The sequence below is a fragment of the Microcebus murinus genome, chromosome 1 (assembly GCF_040939455.1).
Source record: "Microcebus murinus isolate Inina chromosome 1, M.murinus_Inina_mat1.0, whole genome shotgun sequence".
Classification (NCBI taxonomy): Eukaryota; Metazoa; Chordata; class Mammalia; order Primates; family Cheirogaleidae; genus Microcebus; species Microcebus murinus.
This window is the reverse complement of record NC_134104.1, coordinates 83589888-83611240: the sequence shown is the minus strand read 5'-3', so window position 1 is coordinate 83611240 and position 21353 is coordinate 83589888. Positions and strand designations below refer to the sequence as shown.

Here is a 21353-nt window from a genome sequence, read left to right as displayed (position 1 = left end):
GACCTGCCCCAACCAGACTGTCAGATTCTGGCCTATCTCACCAATAAGGTTAGTCATTCCTCTGCCTGAGTTTAGGACACTAAGCCTTTGGGCAGAGAATCTATACGTGTACTATTCCCTCTCCCTCCTTGGAAAGGACACCAAAGGCCCCCTCTTTGGATCCTGAAAGAGCTGGGAAATAAGAATCCCACCTTACCACTCAACCATGTTCCCAGTCGTCGTTCCTCAGCATTCCCTATATTCTAATAATTACCAAATTCTGAAATTATATCCTAGATATTTTTTCATATATCCTTTTCTATCTACCTCACTTGATCCTAGACCCAGGCCTCATCATCCTTTGCCAACACTACAGTAACAATCTCCCAATTCCTCTCTCTAGTTTGTCTTGTCCTATCTCTAATCTCCACATGGCATCCATGGTGGTTATTCTGAAACTCAATTCGGATCATGTCACGCTCTGACAGCTTCCCCTTAACTACAGAATAAAGGCCAAGCTCTTTAAAATGACTTACAAAGCCCTTAATGACCTACCTACCTTTCCAAACTCATCTGCCCACTCCCCCATCCCATACTCATCCCAATGGTGTAAAAACACAGTAGTTTCTGATACTCACCATCCAGCTGCAAGTCTCCATGCCTTTGCTCATGTGAGTCCATCTGTCTGAAATACCCTTAACTCATTGTGTCATTTGGCTAACTCTGATTCAACCTTAAAGATTTGTTTAAGGCATTACTCCTCCAGTAAGCCTTCCCTAACCTTAACCTCGATTCTCTATCCTGCCCCCTCAAGCTGGGAAAGTTGCCCCTCTTCTGTGCTCTCATAACACTCTGTGAATAGCTCCATGATTACATTTACTGCCCTGTGCTGATATTTATTTCTGTCTGTCTTCCTATTGGGCAGGGCCATATCCCCAGTAACAAGAGGTTACCAGCACTCAATATAGATGTATGGATCTAAACTGAACCCTTTGCTCTTCCAAATTATTTATTTCTTCATTTATCCATTAATTCAATAATCACTTATTAATGAATCCCATGGGTATAGCCACTTCACTCACCCACTTTCATTTTGCTGGGCAGTATCCTGATTTCCCAGATGCCTTTGGGCCGTGTGGGAAACAATCGTTTCCCCCTACACATTCCATAGCATACAAAGAACATTTGTTAACCACGTTCAAACTGTCATTTGTTTTTAAATTACCCATTTGAATCATTTTTATGTGCTTCTTATTCTGGTAACATAAATGACTGATTACACGCCATCTCTTTTATGGGTATAGGCTGACATAAGTGATGCTGTGTGACAGCCTAATACCCTGGCATTGGGAGACTGTTGCTCCCTCCTTGCTGGCTTCCGTCTGTGGGAAATGCAAATCCCAATGGCAGCCATCAGAATTAAATACATGTTGATAAATAATATTAGCTAACTAGCAGCAGATTATTATTTTACAGCAGGTCTTTGAAACCACTCAGACTCAGCCTGTCTCCTCCTGGTTCAGAAGGCTTCCTGCTCACGGGCTTTAGCTGCTAATGGGCACTGATTTTTTTTATTCAAGTTCATAAGGGATCAAGTCTAAAGAGCTTTAATGTAAATCTTATAGTTTCCAAAGAAAAGCTCAGAATAGAATAGGGAAAACTTTAAAGTGTGGTTGATTGCCAGTCTGTGGAAGTCAAAAGCAGGGCAGGCCAGCTAATGCAGGGGCACTGGGCTTGGGAGCTGAAGAATAAGGAAAGATGTGGGCTCTCTGGGCCTCTGGCAATGAGAATGCTCCGTCAAGAGCAGTGAGGGTGGGAAAAACCAGCCATGCAAAAACGAGCCATGCAAAAAGATGATGAACAAAGACCTCTATTTAGCTCTGTCTTCCTATACAATGAACCCATTCCTCAAAAAAAGAGTAAGATTTGTATAAACAACCTCATGAAGAGAACTTTAAAATAACAATAATAGCAATAAGCTAATTGGTTAATTTTGCATGCTGGTACCTGGATTAATAAGTACTCTACCCTAAAACCTTATGGAAATACATTAAGTACATACACATTATCATACCTCTATAAGGAATTAAAATGTTAAACAACCAGCCCAGAATGGACCATCCATCCAGAATAGGCACCAGCCATAAACACCAGTCAGGCCATCCTGGAGCACCAAGCTAAATATAAGCCCTGAATAAACACACAGTTGTACAAATAACAGGCATCTCTTCCGTCCCCTGTAAAGTTCCACACTAGATTCTGCTCTGGTTCCCTTCCCAAGCAACAAGAGTGATTAGTTGATAAAAATGTTAAAGGAAAATTTGAAGTTATTCTTGTGCATATTGGCTTTTTGCCTGAAGTTTAAAAAAATCACTTAAGCATTTCTTTTTTCCATTTTTAGCATCCTGTTTGTCCTCCCCTCTGTTTCCAGGCTCTGAAGGCCAGTGACTTCTCCACTCCCACTGCCCTGCAATCCAAAGGTCCCTCCTCAAAATAGAAACTGAGAGATCCCGAGTTGTGTCCTGGTCCCCGGCCTGAACATTCCTGTATTTCTCAGCCACCTCCCAGGCAGCTGGCACCCCAACATTTTCTCATTTCTTCCCCTCCAGACCTTGTTTCAAATCCAGCATTCCATTCCTAAGCTTTATACACTATTTGTTTCCTCACCATTCTGTCCTTTAGAAATTCTCCAGGGGGTGGTAGCAATTTTAGTATGTTCTGTTGCTGGTGACATTGAGCTGCAGCTCCTCACCCCGCTTTTGAATGGGAGCATTTATTACTTATCTCACATCAGTCATTCTCCTGGATGGTTTACTTATGTAGTCGCATTTAAACATTACAAGGCATTTTAACATTATTTTCACCTCTCAGGAAGCTAGGGGTCAGAAAAGCTAAGGAACTTAGCACCGATCACACAGCAAGTAAGCAGTAAAATCAGGGGTTGAACTCAGGAGACGGCTGACTCCAATCTTATATTCTTTCCTACTTTATGATGTGCTCTAAGATAAAAAAGAAAAAGTACTAATAAAACTGTCCAAAGTTAGGGGCCTTGGCCTTGATTTGACTGACACTTTTTTGACTCACAAAAATGTTTATGCATAGAAGAAGGCTGTGTCACCACTCTACGTCTTTACATTGCTTATAACCTCAAGACAACAGAGGCCCAAGCAGTCCTAAACTTTAGAAAAATTTTAACCAAAATAACTCTATTACTACTGGGGGGAAATAAGAGATTAATGTGACAGACTTCTAATGTATGTTGCCATTTATTCTAATCAATATTCCATTAGATATTCGGGTAAAATGGTAAGGTTAACAAACCCAAAGCATTATTTTGGGGGTTGAGGGGATTGTTTTCTTTAGAATTGGAGAGAAAGAAAATTAATTTACAGTCAGACATGGACCCCAGGGTAAAAAAGGGGGGTCTTGTTTTTGCTCAGGGTTGGTGCACCTGGGTGTGTTCATGTGCTTGTGCGTGTGCATGCATGTGTATGCACGTGTTGTGTTGAGAGGCAGTGGTGACATACTGGGATCCAGCTGCACCCAGGTTGGGAGGGCTCCTCCAGGCCTCTCAGCCCAAGGAAGGCATGGGCAAAGACTGACCTACTATCTGGAAGCCTGCCGATTAACTCTGAATTTTATATACTACTATGTTGTTTTCCACCTCAGAAATATTTACCAAAAAATCAGGGACCACGACCTCTTGGACAAAAGGAAAACAGTCACAGCACTGAAAGCAGGAGAAGACCGGGCCATTCTCCTGGGACTGGCCATGATGGTGTGCTCCATCATGATGTACTTTCTGCTGGGAATCACACTCCTGCGCTCATACATGCAGAGGTAATACCACTGGGTGGTTGGAACACTGCTGTGTCTGTCCTCCTCCCACTCCTACCCCTTCATTTAATCAACCCTAAGGTCATCTTCCTCACCTGATTTCCTAATAAGAACTTTGAGAAGAATCGGGTACATAATATTTTTTAATAACATTATCTAATAACAATAAATATAGCTGTATGTATAACCTGCCTACCATATGCCAGGGACTTTTCATACATTCCTTGTTTAACTCTCACAACTACTTTCTCAGGTAAGTGTGAATATGCTCATTATAAAAATGCCAAAACTGGGGCTTAAGAGAGAGATAATTTGCCCAGTGTCAGAGCTCTTTCATGGGCCACAGCTAAGATTCAAACCCACATCCTGCTAATTCCAGAGTCCCGATTGCTGCCACTGCATACCTCTGTCCATTCTCCATCCTCATCACTTTTCCTGTCCACCCCACCCTCCATCACCCTCCACATTAGTGGTTCTCAACTGCTCATTCCAGCTTCCTCAGAGATTAAAATGCTGATTCCCAGGCCCCACCAAGGTCAGGTTTAGTTGGTCCAGAATGGGACCCAGTCACCAGTATCTGTTAAAGTTCCCCAGGTGGTTCTAATATGCTGTCAAGGTTGGGAAACATTGCATCAACTTTTAAAAATAACAGATTCTGAACCCTTTTCATTTTAATATTTGTCCTAGGTTTACTGAATAGAAGGGAAGGCAAATAAATAGTGGGATAGCAGGTGTATTCCTCCCCCACCGCCCTCCCCTAGAAAGCCCTGTGATACATCCCATCTCCAGCATCTCTAGCTAACTGTCGTCTGTAAGTCGGGCTCTTTAAGCACAAGCGAGCCCCACCCTGCTACAACTAATGGGGGAATGTCTCACAGTGGTTCCGCTTAAAAAAAAAGAACACCCTTTCAGATGAAAAATTGAAGTTTCAATCCAAAAGCAAATCAAACCACTTTGTGGCAGTTGTTTCTCCATCTAAATTAATACTTTCATTTTAGAAGCAAAATCTGGCTGAAATACAGTAATTTGCTGAAATTAAGGCATCATCTTTCACATTTGTGGCTGCCCTGCTCTGTTTCTCTGATGGCCTTCAGCTGTTCTCACTCTCAATGAAAGCGCTGATGCCTCGGGCCCTGAGTGTTCGCTGATTCCAAACCTGCTTTCAGATCCTCACATCTGCTTAGAACCATCAAAGACTTTTTTCCTCACTATATAATCAAAATCTGACCATTCATGTTCCAGGAAAATACAAGTTGCCACACCAGAGGGGGTCAGGTCTAGTATCCTGCCTCTGAAATAAAACTTCAGGCATGTAAACAGGCACAGAGCTGTTAATACATGTCCAACAACAGAGGAAAGGGTATTTACCTGCAAAGAAAACATGTTGTTTTCTCATTACTATGGTAATCAGCTTACACCCAGAAGCAAACAATTGATTGCTAGTGTGTTACTTCCTAATTACAAATGTTAACCTTGATCATTATATTAAATGTATTTTAAAATGAAAAGTTGATCATCAAGCAGCTGGAACCTTTCCAAGTGAGAGGTCTCAGGGCACCCTTATTAACACATTGGTCTGCTTAGAAGGATTTCTTTTCCATTGTGTTCATGGGGAGGTGGCATGGCACAGCAGAATGAGCCTGGGCCTCAGAGAAACACAAGATTAGATGAGATAACGATTCCTATCACTTACTAGCTATGTGCCCTTGCATATCTCACCAGATTTCTCGGTTCACTCATCTTTAAAAGGAATTAATTCTCAACTTACAGGGTTGTTGGGAGGACAAAGGAAGATAATTTATGTAAAGCATCAATCAGGGTGAAAGGGATGCACTAAGTGATTAGTCTTGGTATGGTTAAAGGGTTGAGTTATCTTTTATCCCTTACTAGAAAGACCTTAAGGTATTATGTCACTGTCCTTCCACCTGTCCAGTTGAACCCCAAGCCTCTCTACTCCTTGCCCTCTTCCCTCCCCTTCTCCCTTTTACCCTGTTCACCTACAAACTGAGCTGGGGTGGGGGTGGGATGAAGAAAGCACAGAGTAGAGGTAAGGACTAGGGTGTGGAAAGAAGCTGCTTATGGTGTAGAAACACAGGTGGGTACAGGTTATGATTTTAATGCACGCCTTATGCTCACTAGTGAATTCAGTAGACAAAAAAAAAATTAACTTAAATCAAGCACTGGAGAATACCATATCCAATAGAATTCATTGAAAAAGTTCTCCCACGCCATAGTTTGTCTACATTATGTTGTAGTTTGTCTAGAGATGCTCTATTCAAAGGCATAAACGTTACACAGATAGATTGTATTATAGATTTGGGAAAGGCTCCTCAGATTCAGGGGCTGAAAAATGATCCCCTCTGATCACGCCTTCCTCTCCGTCAGCTGTTGGGCCTGTGTTTATTCCTGCCCCTTCTCTGTAGTGTGTGGACTGAAGAGTCTCAGTGCATCTTGCTGAATGCATCCATCACGGAGACATTTAACTGCTCCTTCAGCTGTGGTCCAGACTGCTGGAAACTCTCGCAGTACCCTTGTCTCCAGGTGTACGTAAACCTGACTTCTTCCGGGGAAAAGCTCCTTCTCTACCACACTGAAGAGACGATGAAAATCAATCAGAAGGTAGGAGCTTGGCGCACTGCATTTCACTGCATTTCAGTCACCCAGCTCATCTCTCTCTGAATCTCCCCTTTGCCAGCATCTCAGAGGAAAATACTGCCAGAAAGCAGGCCCTGGCTCTTTCATTCACAGAACTCACTATTTGCTTCTTGCCTAGGAAATTTTATTTTCTGTGCAAGTTGTGAACAAACCATTCTCCCAAATTGTGGTAGTGCAGATTTATCTTGACTTCCATTTGGAAGGGTAAATATATACTTATTTATACACAAATAGGCTGAGTCTTTCAAAGCAAGTATACAGTTTAGCGGTATATAAGCCAAAAACCAGGTATTTGACATGTACCTGGGAGCCATGGGGTAAAATGACTCTGCTTTTCCATGGTCATTGTCACTTAGTTCTGGGACCTCGGGGATGTCATTTAACTTCTCTGAGCTTCAGGGTTCCTTTTCTCTAAAAAGATAATAATAAGTGGTCACCTTGCAAGGTCATTGTAAATATTAGAACTCAGTATGTAAAGTGTTGAGCAGAGCACAACACCTGGCACAGAAGAGACCTTCAACCCATGACCACAGTGTGTATGTGTGTCTTTCTTCATATATATTAGGTTCCTAGAGGCTGAATATGCCAGCACTGCTCTATTCAAGTCCACATGGTAGATGTTCAACAAATGTGTATTATATTAAAGTTTTATATCAAATATACACTTATAAGGTCAGGGATGACCAGTAAAGTGTCAGCAGAACCAAACTGCCATCATCAATTTTAAGTTAAATATATTGAGTTTTGGATTTATGTCCAGAATACTCTCATATGACAAGACAACTTGATGCCATTCTTCAATAGAACACTTGGCTCCCTACTAGGATATGTAGTGAGCCATCATGAACTCTAATCTGTCCTGCAAAAGCTTTTCTTTTCATTACAATTGTCAGCACTTAAGTGATATAGCTTATAGTTATTTTTTAAAATGCAGTAGCTTAGAGGTTCAATACTAGAACATAGATAATGAGTAGTATTTGTTTCTAATAAATTGACAAAAAGTAGAGAAATCCACCTTGCATTTTGGTCACAATAACTTAAAACAATTCTGGCAAATATCTCTGAGAACTCAACATAATGTATATTTCAGAGAATGTTGTTTGAAAATCTTTGCTCTTATTTCTTTCTTTTATAGTAGTTACAAATAATACCAGTAACCCTGTGCTGCAGATATAGAAAGCTTAACTCCCTCACAGTGTTTGTCTTTCAAGGTCTTCCCTCAAGTCAGATTTTTAAATCAAAATTGACCTGTACTGACGAATGCCTATAAAACTCTCAAATCTCCAAGAAATTGGAAAGTGGCCAACTTAAATAGGCATCAAAAAGTGAAACATATTTCCATTTCCTCGTTTTGACATTTATCACTACATCCCTGTGAATGCATTATTTAGGTTATAAACAGGGAGTCAAGTTACCAATAAAAGTTCCAGTTATGTATTCAGAACCAGTAGCTTGTCTGCTTTCAGCATGGTAGTAGGTCATCATTTGGTTTATTTGCCTCACTACCTTGTTTTTAAATGTAAATTATGACACACATACAGAAGCATGCATGAAATGAAAAAGTACAGCTCAAGTATATGTTACAAAGAGATTCTGTCATGTAACCACCACACAGGTAAAGAAAGAAAACATTTCCTGCACCCCAAAAACTCCCTTCATGCCCACTTCCAATGATTCTGCTCCTTGCCAAAGATAACAACCATTCTGACTGTTGTGGCAATTACTTTCTTATTTTTCTTTGTAGTTTTGTCACCTAAGCATATATCCCTAAACATTATATTTTAGTTTTGCCTCATTTTTAAACATTATATAAGTGGAATCAAACAAAATATTTTCCTTTCTTTCTAGCTTCCTTCACACAACAATAGTATGTTTGTTGGATTCATTCCATTTGGTTGTAGTTCATTCATTTTCATTACTGTATTATATTCCATTGTATGACTATACCAGTTTACTTATTCATTTTAGTGGTGATGGACATTTTGAGTTATCTATAGTTTGGAGCTATTATAAATAATTCTGCCATGGTCATTCCCAGATATATCTCTTGGTGCACAAGCACACACACAGCTGTCAAGTATAAGTCTGAGAATGGAATATCTAGATCATAAGATATTCATATCTTGAAGCTTAGTAGATAATGCCAAATGATTTGCCAAAGTGCCTATTCTAATTTATATTATCACACCCTATGGGTATGAGAGTTCTTCTTGCTTAAATCTTCAACACTTGGTAACATCTATAATTTTAATTTTAGCTAATAAAATGAGATTTCCTGGTGGTTCTGATGGCTAATGTTGCCAAGTATCTTTTCCTTTATTTATTTGGCCATTTGGATATCCTCTTTTGTGCAATGTCTGTTCAAGTGCCTTGCCCACTTCTATATTGAATTATTTCATCTTTATATTCATCATAGGAATTCTTTGAATACAAACCTTTGTTGGCTATATGTGTTCCAAGTATCATCTTTTGTTAGATGGCCTTTTTACTCTCTGAGTGAAGCCTTTCAATAAAAGAAATTTCAAATTTCTATGCAGCCAAATTTTGTTAATCTTTTCCTTTGTGTTAGTGCTTTTGTTGTTCTGTTTAAAAAGTCTTTACCTACGCCAATGTCATAAAATTTTTGTTCTAAATTATCTTCTAGATACATTATTTCACATATAGAATACAATCTGGAGGATACTTGAGGTCAGGAATTTGAGACCAGCCTGAGCAAGAGTGAGACCCCGTCTCTACTAAAAATAGAAAGAAATTAGCTGGACAACTAAAAATATATAGAAAAAATTAGCCGGGCATGGTGGCACATGCCTATAGTCCCAGCTACTTGGGAGGCTGAGGCAGGAAGATCGCTTGAGCCCAGGAGTTCGAGGTTGCTGTGATCTAGGCTAATGCCACAGCACTCTAGCCCGGGCAACAGAGTGAGATTCTGTCTCAAGAAAAAAAGGAGGGGGGCCATGAGCAAGGAATAGAATGATCTGTGACCCATAGGAAAGGTCAGGGTTGTATATTCAGCACTAGTTTACCCAAAATGGACTTTAAGCAAGTAAAAGTTCACCCTGAAAAGAGTAAAGAAAAAAACAGGAGAGGGACATGTCCTGAAATTTAATACTTAACATCCTCATAATTAGCATTTTAAATTTGGAGATATTTATTAGACATTTGCTGAAACTGCCTATGAACCATAGATGCAGAAATGCTTTGTGACTGGCAAAGTTTAGTCACTCCTCACCAAGGCTGAATTCTGGGACAACTGAGGGCACCCTTTTACAGAAGTGAAAGGAAGAATGTGCCCAAAAGAAGCTTACACTGAGCATCAAGACAAAAAGCAGGGAGAAGGAGCCTATTCCTCTCCAGCAGGGGAGAAAGAGGACCGTGGCGAGGGCTCCAGATCAGATTACCTGACTCACTGTAAGACTAACTGGATACAACAGAAAACTTGTGGCTGCATGGTTTAAGCTACTCTGGGTATTGACTAATTCCAAGGCTCTAGAAAGCTTCTATCTCCATAGTGGTTTTCCTAGATCTTTTAAGTTCCTTCTCTATTCCAAATCAAGCAGAAATGCCATAATAGATGTGAGAGCTCTGGGCAAATACAGGAAAGGAAAATCTCACTCTAGACAGACCTTTGTCTCAACACTGTAAGAAATGGTCATGTGTAGCAGAGTGTGAATTCTGTTTTCCTACTCCTCTACTAAATATTAATACTTCAAACAGTCCACTTGCCAAAATCAAGCAGATACTAGAAATGCAAACTAAACAAATCTAAACTAAGTTTTGTGAGATTCACGTTTTTAAAAATGATAGTAAGGAGCAGGAAACCTCAAAAGGAGAAAGAAACAATGAATTTACCCTCTCAACTCCTTTGTTCATCACTAATGTTTAAAAAACTCAAAAAGTTCAAAATATACTTATGAGCCAGAGTAATTCAAGGCTACCAGCTGGTGATCTCTATATTCTTTGAACTTGGGAATTATGTCTTATGCTCCAGCACAAAACACAAAATCTGGCATATTGTATATGGTTAATAAATATTTACTGTTTGAGAACACCAGAAAAAGTTCCATCTAACTTTGGAACTAAGAATATTTATGTTTCACATGAGCAGTGTTTTTTGTTTGTTTGTTTGTTGTTTGTTTGTTTACCTCAGGGGCATTGTGGAATAGGATGCCCAAGCTACTAAAAAGTTCTTACGGCAAATTTGTGCCCTACCTTTGTGGTGGAACAGTCTTTACTGAAAGCCTTTTTAGCTACATTTCTATCCCATTTTATCACCCACATTTGTTTTCTATTCTCTTTGTGTTTCTCTCTATCATATATTGTTTATGTTTTTGACACCTATATCTAACATGCTATCTGGCATACTGGAGATAATAAATATTGATTGTATTTCATTAAACCTTTAGCCTCTTTCTGAAATAAGACACTTCCCTTTGTTATAAAAGAGCAAATAAAGAACAAATCCTTCCCTTGAAGTGATCTTGAAAAATTGATAGCTCCCTTCCTGCCATCGCAAGAAAAAGAGGCTGGCAGTGAGGTTATTCAGCCAAACATCCTCCTACTGTCCCCTCTCCTCCCTATGCTTTTATTTTTAGGATGAAGGCATGTCACTCTGCTTCACACATGCATAGCAAAGCATGTCTAAATAAAGCCCAACAGGTAGTTTCTCAAAACTTCTGTCCATCATGAGAATAAAAATAACTCTGTTGAAAAAGATTTTGGAAGTTAGGCTAAGAAAAGATTTCCAGTGAATTCCCAAAGAATTGGAGAGAAGATGCAGTTTCTGGACCTTCATTGTTCAAATAAGGGAAAAGATGGTGAGGAGACATTGACAGGACCCAGGTTGCTTCAGCTGGGAGAGCAAAGGGCGTGTCCCTGGGTCTGTCTCTATGATTTTCGATACTAAAAAGAAGTGTCCTTCCTTCAAGAATTTAAGCAATAGGTTTATGAACAAAACCCAGAATTAAGAAGAGAGATATGAGTCAAATCTTCCATTGAATGTCTGCCTTAGAGAGTTGGTAGGTTTATATACTTGTAAATTAAGGCACAAAAGAAAGAGAATGACCTATAGCCATGGTAAAAATATTAGCAGTTTGAGCATTGCTTAAGTGTATTGTGTATATAAAATTATCATTCATAGTTTCCTTTGTGTTATGTATCACGCAAAACCTAAAAGTTAAATCTTCCCTATCCCATACCTCTTACTAAAAAAAAAAAGAAATTATCTAAAAGTGCTTGCATCTTTGTCTTTTCAATCTACATTACATTATTCCAACTAAGTATAGAGCCCACTTAGTAAAGTTTTATTTGTTGCAATGCATCTATGTATTCTAATCACATAAAATTGTCTTCCAAAAACATGATAAAATCATAAAATAACTAAATCTTCACTCCAAATTCATACCAGCTTCAGGAACATGCACATGGCCATAGTTTGAGCTCCAGAAACAGGTACGTAGAATCCTAATGTAGATTCAACATAATGCAAATCCCCTAGGACAAAAAGGCAAGGAACATGAGATAAAATGCATTGAATAGGGCTGCCCCTGTGAAACCTATATAGCTAGTAATTTTGCCTTTCTTAGAGATTTCATAGTTTAGTATGTGGCACTTGATTAAAGACTTTAGAGGATAAAGTGGACAAATGTGATACTCAATAAAAAACCATGTTAATGAAACTTTATTGAGGCTTTATGCAAATTCATCATTTAATCCCCTCAAAAACCCTGCCAGGAAGGCTCTATTAACCCAATTATATAGATAAGGAAATTGATTCTAAGGGTACAGGTAACTTGACTACACAGTAACCAGATTTCCTACACATAAGTCAAGCAGGAGCTTGCTATACATACTGCCTCATACCTTCATTAGCACAAAAAGACCCACCATAAAAGTGTGACAAAAGTGGATGATTGGTTGACATCTGGTAGAATTTTCAAGAGCAGTAACAGTCTAGTAGATGACTGATTGATATTTGGTAGAATTTTCAGGAGCAGTAACAGTCTAGTGAGAGTAACAGTTTGCACGTATATTAGAAAGTGACAGGTGACAAGATCAGGAAGAGCTAAAAACACCAGAGCAAAGGATCTTTCTCCACTGGCATCTACCTGTGCCACTGGCCCTAAGTACCCAAGTCCAATCATGTATGGAATATGCCTCATCTGGCCAACCCATATGCACACATTTCAGACACTGATGAGTACAGCAAGGTATTACAACCTTGCTAGATGGTCTCAAAGGTAGTTTATATCTTGGGGGTTTATTTTTGCAAGAATCGTGGCTATTAAAAGAATTATTACCATTTGGCTGACAAATTTTTCTTCAAAAGAAATTTTAAAAGCTGAATCAATTGACAAGAACATAAGAAAAGAAAAAACTCCATTTTTAATGAAATGCCATTTTTACTGAGATCATTTCAATAACAGTACTGCTTAGCCACTGAAACTGCTACTGAAACTATCTTTGCACAAAAACATACAGATACCTGATGCATTTGTAATCTAAATTTGCTTAGCTTGAATTCAACCACAAATGTCTTGTTTGTGATTTAGTTTAATGCTTTGCTTCAAAAAAGTTTTTATAAAAATGTAAAGACATGATCTGAGCATCTTTGAAGAAGGACAAAAACAAAGATATTCCTTACTGCCTTGCACCTTTTTGATCCAGAGGAATACAACTGGTAAGAAATTTGCTTCATGGCAGTCAGTGGCCAAACTTCACACTAAGTTGTAACTCACTGAGAAATTCTGCTTTCTTGGAAATACTTAAGACTGTTAAGGCTATACTAGTACCAACTGTCTGCTGTACTCATATATATATAAATGTATTCACATTTATTCTTACCTTCTTAAATTTCAAGGTGCCAACCATACCTTACTTGAAGAACATCATTTTAAGCATGGTTTACAATAAATTCTAGCATGTTCATCCTCTATCTTTGACTAATCAAAAAACCTCCTGTGTTTATAGTCAATTAACTCAATAATTACAGCTAGACAAAAAAAAAAAAAAAACAAGGTGCCTATATGCCCATTAATAAAGTCAGAGGAAAGAATAATCCAAATATACTCCATTAGCTAAAACTCATTTAAAAATATTTTCTTCCTGTGAAATCTGCAGGTCTAAACTTTTCTGAAATTCCAGGATGTATTACCCCATAACTCATATCAGTGTACCTCAGAGTTCACCCGTAGCCCACCTCATCTGTGTCTCATGTTGGTTGTGTACTGCATAAGCCTAAGGGTACCAGTCACCTTATAAAAGTCATAGATGTAAATATTTATAATCACAATTTATAAATTGGTAAAGGACAGTAAGTTACAGGGTTTTTTTCATAAAATTAGTTTATTAGGATAATTTTCCAACCAAAAATAACAGTGTTTTGAAGAGGGGGCACAGTTTTCTAATTCATACTAAAACACTGCACAGATTAGTGATCCTGTCAGAAACCTACTTAATTCAGATAAATAAGTTAAATTCATAATTTGATAATATATATATAATAAAGAGAAGGGAACCATTGTTTTTCTGTTGGGGGGTTCTTACCATAGAGAGGGAAAAGAGTTGAGCAAGAACTCTCATCTCCCAGAAAAATGACATAAACCACTTTTTTCCCAACTTTTTAAAAAATTAGACTCATTGTTATATCAGTTTTGTCACTGCACATTTATAGACCAAGGAAAAAGGGTCATAGAGATTTCCTCAGAGAACACTTTTTAAATTAGAAAAAATGTAGTCAAATATATCTAATACATAATAAAAAGAAAAACTACACAGAAGTTATTTAATTTCATCCATATCCAGAGAAGAGAGAAAGAGAAGGGGAAAGAGGACAGAAAGAGGGAACAGAGAGGAAAATATAAACAGGTGGGGCTGGAGGAAGAGCAAGGAAAATAAAGAGAGATATAAAGGGAAAAAGTCAAAAGATGTAAATGTGTAGAAAGACAGAGAGGAGAGACATGTAGAAGAAACAGCAAGAAAGAAAGGAGAGGTGAAAAGATCAAAGGAAAGTATTGTTACCTTCTCAGGTGAGTGGCAATTGAAGAATAAATTGATTTGATTCTGTTTTATTTTTCCTTGGTTTATAGGAAAAGTTACTTTGGCATGCTAAATGACCCACTCATTACAGCTCTTAAACTATTCAATATCCTTACTCTTCCCAAGTTTCCTTTTTCAGGAATTCACCAGAGAAGTAGCTATTTTCTTGAATGCAGTAAAAAAGTAACCAATTAAAAAGAAGCCAAGCCAATAAAAGATAAGAGTTACCTTGGGAGAACTGGTAACTTTTGATATCACATGGACAGATGGGGACAGACAAAAGATGGAAAAGTTGACACTCTGATTCCCTAAACAATTGTGTTCAACAGGGAATAATTCAAACCCACCACATATAGCAACGGCAAAAAGAATTCACTGGGAGTCATTAAATTTTTTTATGTGTACAATGTGGAATGAGTAAATCAATCTAATTAACATATCCATCATTTGATTTTAATCAATATTTAAATAATGTATGGGTGAGCTATCAGTGAACACAAATATCATGGTTATTTCATAGATCACTGAATTGGCCACAATACCCCGCCCCTTCTAGTGTCAGACGCACACGCAGAGTATCTCTACCAACAGTTTGTCTCATTCTCCACAGTGCTCCTATATACCTAAATGTGGAAAAAACTTCGAAGAATCTATGTCCATGGTGAATGTTGTCATGGAAAACTTCAGGAAGTACCAACACTTCTCCTGCTATTCTGACCCGGAAGGAAACCAGAAGAGCGTCATCCTAACCAAACTCTACAGTTCCAACGTGCTGTTCCATTCACTCTTCTGGCCAACATGTATGATGGCTGGGGGCGTGGCAATCGTTGCCATGGTGAAACTCACACAGTACCTCTCCCTGCTCTGTGAGAGAATCCAACGGATCAATAGATAAAAACAAAAGTGGATGAAATAATTTTCTTTAAAGCTCAAATACTGTTTTCTTTCATTCTTCACCAAAGAACCTTAAGTTTGTAATGTGCAGTCTATTGTCAGTTCCTTAATATATTCTTATACATAGAGCAATAACGCAAAAGCTGTTCTATATGCAAACATGATGTCTTTATCATTCAGGAGAAGAAGTAACCGTTTTGTGTTGGTTGGCTGTTTTCATAATCTTATTTCAATGCTGGAACTAGTACTTCCTTCTCTCATTCCGCCAAAATAGGGCTCAGTTATTCATTTGCCAAGCTTTGTGGAAGAATGTAGATAATATTAATGTGATAAAGTCTGTATTCTAAGTTGTCAGATCTCTTGAAGACAATATTTTTTATCATTCATTGTTTACTAAAGCTACAGCCAAAAATATTTTTTCTTTTCCTATTCTGAACTGAGCCCTATAGCAAGTGAAGGGACCAGATTTCCTAATTAAAGGGTGTTAAGCATTTTCCTTGTATTTTTACCACATTACTGTAAAAAAAAAAAAAATAGAGGAAACCCAGCCAGCTACTTTTCTTTCATTACTTTTTATTCATAACTTTAGATTTTTTAACTAATTTCCAAAAAAAAAAAGCTGTTTTCATTAGCCAATTCTATATTTTCTTCATGTGATTTAAGTAGAAAATGAACAGAGCCCCTTTTCCGTTTAAGACCCTGCTACTGTGTAAAGAAATGATATTTATAAGGAGTTTCATTACCTATGAACTGACTGAATGTTGGTAGGTGCTCCATCACAACCCAGGATTTCCTGCGTTACTAAGATATTTGTGTGGAAATCTTTATTTCATTTCAGCTGAACTGTTAGATGGCAAAATTAAGATGCTCCTTGCTGGTAAAAGCTGGTGGACTTGTTTCAATGGGTAAATCTGTTGTGGCAAATTAACATATTGAAATATTGCTCTTTGGGAATTTATGTTTAAGTTAATGAATGTGTAGTCTCTCCTTCTGACAAGTGTTCCCTATTGAGATCTTAAAGCTACGTGCATAGAATATTTGTCTCCTCTACATGTTTTATTTTTCTATTTACAATTCCCTTTTTTGTTGTTATATTTTATACACAAAATAGACCTTTTTTCTAACACACATTTGAAATGAATAACAGATTTAAAGGAAGACTTTGTTCACATTGCTATTTACTTATTGTGCTTAGGGGGAAAATGAGGGATTGGTTTTAAATATAAACATTCCATCTTTTATTTAATATCAATATCAAGAGAAGACAAACATCTATCTTTCTCATATATATTTAAGTACCTTTTTGTAATGTAGTATCAAAGTTTTTTAGGTATTGCAAAATTTTACAAATCACTTGTGGAATGAATGGCAAAACTAATCTGATGAAGTGGAAATTATCCTGCAATATTGTAATTCATTGTTTGAATTTTCATAAGCAAATAAATCCATAGGGTGTCAGGACTTCAAATGTGTAATTACGTTTTTAAAAAAAAAAATTATTAAATCACAAAATTTGAATACTTCTTGCATTCTGAGCTGACAAGCCCAGGGTAGTCTTAAACCTTGTAATTCACTATCTTTAAAGGTATTTTAAGTGTGATTATAAAGCAAGTTCCTTTTTAAAAAACAAATACATACATACAATGTTGTGAACATTTGAAAAATGTTATAGAAAACTTTATTTCTATTTCACCTTAAAAACATAAATTCTGAAAATAATACAGAAATCTTCTGGACTATGGAGCTGAAAATTTATAATCTTTAATGTTCCTTGAGCTTCCCTTCAAGTGATCCAAGAGCAAAGTATATATGAGTGAAACTATTAGATGAGTTATTCTTTAAATTTTCCTCTGGATTTGTATTAAGAATTCCCAAATTATGTTTTAGATAAGAATCTAGAAATTTCAAAATAATGACATGAAAAAGTGATTAGTGCCTTCTTGAATCCTAATATGCAACAGTCATTTCAAGTAATTTAGATTGTATACACAATTAATGCTTATTAATAAAAAAGAAAGATTTGGGACTAATAATAATGTTTTAAATGCTTTCACTCATTAGCTAATTTAATGTTTACAGCAACCCTACTGGAGGAAGCACTATTATTATCTATCTTATCCTACAGATAAGAATGTTGAAGCTCAGAGATGTTAAATAACTTCCCTGAGGTAACACAGATGGATGGTGGTAAGCTAGAGCTGAGAAAATAGTCTGTAGAGTTCCTGTTATGGTAACCATTTCCATGACTTTGGGATCTTTTAGGTAACACTGGGAGGTTCTGAGGTTTGGAAAAAATTGTGTGGGTAAAGGTGAAAGAGCATTGACCTGGAAGTCAAAAGACTTTGATGGAGATATGGTGATTGGTGGCTTTAAGCCTCCTAATTAGTCTCGTGTCTTCTTTACCTGTAAAATTAGTGGGTAAGGCCAGCTGATGACCAAAGTCTCTTTTAACACTAACATTCCATCCTAGATGTGTGGAAAGAAGAATGAATACCATTCTCCAATCTTCAGAGCACAGGTCTGATTTTTAAATAGGATCTGTATGTATTAATCTATGGATTAACAAACAACCCCCCTGCTGATATTCCCAATAAGGCACTTGCCTTTTTAGAGCCCAAAGCTTTATTTACATCTGCCAGAAACAGAGCTCTGAATCGCCACATTCTTCAACATGAATGACTTCCCCAAATGATATAAATGTCTGTATTTCCAAATCACTTTCATTATCCAATTGGCACATCCTATCTAAAACTTTATTGATTTCAGATTCCCTAAGTTGCAATTGTATTAAAACCCAGAAATGGTAAATGCACCAATGATTGCTTGCAAATAGCTATAATAAAATACATGATTCTGTTGAAAGCCACTGTCAAAATGCCAGCTGATGGTATAGGCAATCATAAAATCCCTCCTATGTAGATCACATGACATTTAGAGTTCCAGCAGGTTACCCTTTTCCTATTGCTGTGAATGACCAAAAAATGATTATACATGGCATTTATAAAACAAATATTATTATCAGTATTGCAAGCCATAAACATCTTACCACATTTCTGCAGGTGAAACATCTTGACACCATAATCATTACATTGGCATTAACAGAGAGGCCTATGGAATAGCAAAATAATATGAGTAATAAACTGAAATGAGTTTAAACAATAATTTCAAAGGAATGATTAGCTATAACAGAATCATAGTTAAATTTGCCCCTTCCTCCACCAAAATACTGAAATGAACAATGTTCAAGCAAGTAGGGGAGTTCTCTTTGTCCTAGTGGGGAAATGGGAATGATTAAAGGTTAGACACATTATTCCTTCTCTTCTGAACTTCTACTTTTTTACCTCTCCCCTTGTAAAACAATTTGGGAAGAACAATCTTACAGTTCTACAATAACTACTCCAAAGTATGTACTATGTGGGAAATTTGACTCAAGGAACAATGCTTCAGGACTCATCTGAAAAACTGGTCAGCATGATGTGAACAGCAGGATTGAACAAACAACTAAGCTGAATCTATTCCATCTTTTCACATTCAAAACAACTGTAAGGAATAATACAAATTACACATCACTGCCTTTTTTCTCAAGAATGACTTGATGATGTAACAGAAGGACTGAAACAACACATGTGAAAAAAATAGAGAACAACAATTAGGTCTCTAATCTGCACAGATGGGGATAATATCTACAAAGAGTTTGTATGAGGCTTAACTGGGATATGCATGTAAAATGTCTAGCACTTTATATAGCATATACTAGATGCTTTCCCAATGGTAATTATCACTATTAATAATAAAATGTATAAGTAGTATAACCACTATTAATATATAATCTCTTGGAACTAGAATAGCTCTAAAATGTCATTTTACCCAAAACTCACACCAACGCATAAATCCCTTTTACAAAATCCTTAGCAGAGATCATCTATTGATAGGTATGGTTACTACGTGAACCCTACCGGTGATAGAATAGGTCACCATTTAATGCTAGAAAACTTTCCTGATAACAAGTTGAAATCTGCCTCCCTGTTATATCTACCCATCAAATCTATACCAAATAAAAACAATCCTCCTGTCCTGACTTATTTTACTAGTGTTATTTTACCGAAATGGAGGAGGGAATAGGGAAAGAGCAACTTCCATTTGTTTAGAATATAAGACCATGGAAAATAACCCATTCAACCAGAATTATGACATAAAGAGAAATTTGTAAAGGTAGCACACATGACATCAACTTTAAAACGTAGGAATATATCCCTTAGAACTGAATGTTCATGTATGTATTAAATCAATGAGCTAGCTAAATCCTTCAGGATGCCCATGTTAATTTTAATCCTGCACCACCTCTCAAGTATGATTTGGCCTTCTGAAAAGTAACACTGCCTGAAACTCTACATTATGTTCTTATGCCACTTTATGACAACCAAATGACCATTACTTAAGAACATTGCTGTGTTCCTAACAAAATGTTGCTACAATTGTCATGGGTTTGTCTCAGCTGAGGTACCATTCATTCTCCAGTGCAATGCCAAGGAATTGGAAGAAAATGTCAATCTGTGAATTCCAATTGTAACTTTGTGAATAAGAGTTGCATTTAGGTAGGGGGAAAAATTGTTCTCTCGAACAATGTAATCACTTAATTAGGGCCTCCAGAACGATTCTTTAACCTAGTTCTTCTAAAACAAATGTAATTCCCAATCCCTTGCAAGTTATAATATCAGGACCATGGAGAAGGCTTCAAAGTCCTCTCTATACAATTCCATCAACTACTACATTAGCATTACCAGCAATTTCTTTAGATAAAAGTCACAACTTCTCTTCATAAAAACTTCTTTCTCTCTCTCTCCCTCTCTCTCCCTGTCCCCTTTAGCTCTTTTTCTTCTTTTGATTGCATTCTTAATTCTCCACATACCAGCAAAGATGATGCCTAGCACCTATATGTTCAAAAAACTCCTATGTTTATCATCACAGAAAAAAAAAAAAAAAAAGCCCAGTGTTAATATCAGACCTCGAAAAAGCAAGTTCTCTTTGTATCACTTGTCCACTACTGAGCCTACCAGTATGGCCCAAGGGAATGGTAAACTCCTATGCTGTATAGCAACTCCATGCTGTATAGCGTGGCACTACATACCCACCTCTGTAACGGCAGAGGCAGGGCATGTGATTTGCAGCCCCACTAGGTGGGAGTCAGATAATTCCCCAAAGGAAAATTGGTATACGGTAAAGAACAGAGGAAGAGGTACTGGGAAGGTGAAAACAGCAGATGTCCACTACAGGCAACTTGGACAAGCTCAGCACAGATTTTAACTGAAGGATAAAAAAAGTACCACATATATGTGGAGGAAAACAAGTGTTATTTGTGAGGGTAAATGAGTAAAAAGAGCCAGTGCTCAGAATTTACTTTGCATTTTTCTAAGACTCCCATAGTAATTTTGTTCAATTTAAAAGGGGAGAAAAAGCACTTCTGAACTTCACTAAATAAGAGATACATAAATGTTACCAAAATTAGAAATATTTAGCAAAAGACAAGAAGTTTCCTTAGAGAAAGGTGGTAGAAACAACTGATATCACAATTAAAAGAAAGAGTTGATAGAAAACAGAAACTAGTTAAAAAGAAGGGAAAGAAGTGATAATATATGTGGAAAGAAGATTGGGAATTTTAAAAATCTAATGTAAGGAACTATTGCTATTCATCAGATACTATGGAGTTCTTTGTATTAAGGCCCTTACCCTGTGGGGTGGAGGAATACCTAATGGATCTAGCACAGACTAAATCGCCCCCATTCCCTGCTGATTTTTTAGTAGATTAACTTTAAAAGTATGTGAAAGAATGAGTTCTCCTTCTCCTGACTGCCCAGGTTCTTCACGTTTCATAATCTTTAAGAAAGTGACTCCTCCTTGGATCATCCAGTTAGATTTCTTGTCACAGATAAATCAACAGGAAGCATTACTCACCA

The 21353-nt window shown here is 37.3% G+C and overlaps 1 protein-coding gene across 2 annotated transcripts in view; it reads left to right on the top strand.

The window, feature by feature from the left end:
* The window catches only part of KCNMB2 (potassium calcium-activated channel subfamily M regulatory beta subunit 2), a 238931-nt gene extending 221210 nt beyond the window's left edge, over window positions 1-17721 (top strand). The window contains exons 3-5 of one of the 2 annotated variants that reach the window (XM_012737031.2): window positions 3649-3819; window positions 6240-6435; window positions 15116-17721. In XM_012737031.2, the coding sequence (XP_012592485.1) occupies window positions 3649-3819; window positions 6240-6435; window positions 15116-15400 (652 nt within the window). In that variant the 3' untranslated portion in view covers window positions 15401-17721. The remainder of the gene's footprint in view (window positions 1-3648; window positions 3820-6239; window positions 6436-15115) is intronic. The other variant, XM_012737030.3, reaches the window with a different exon arrangement.
* Window positions 17722-21353: the final 3632 nt, after the last annotated feature.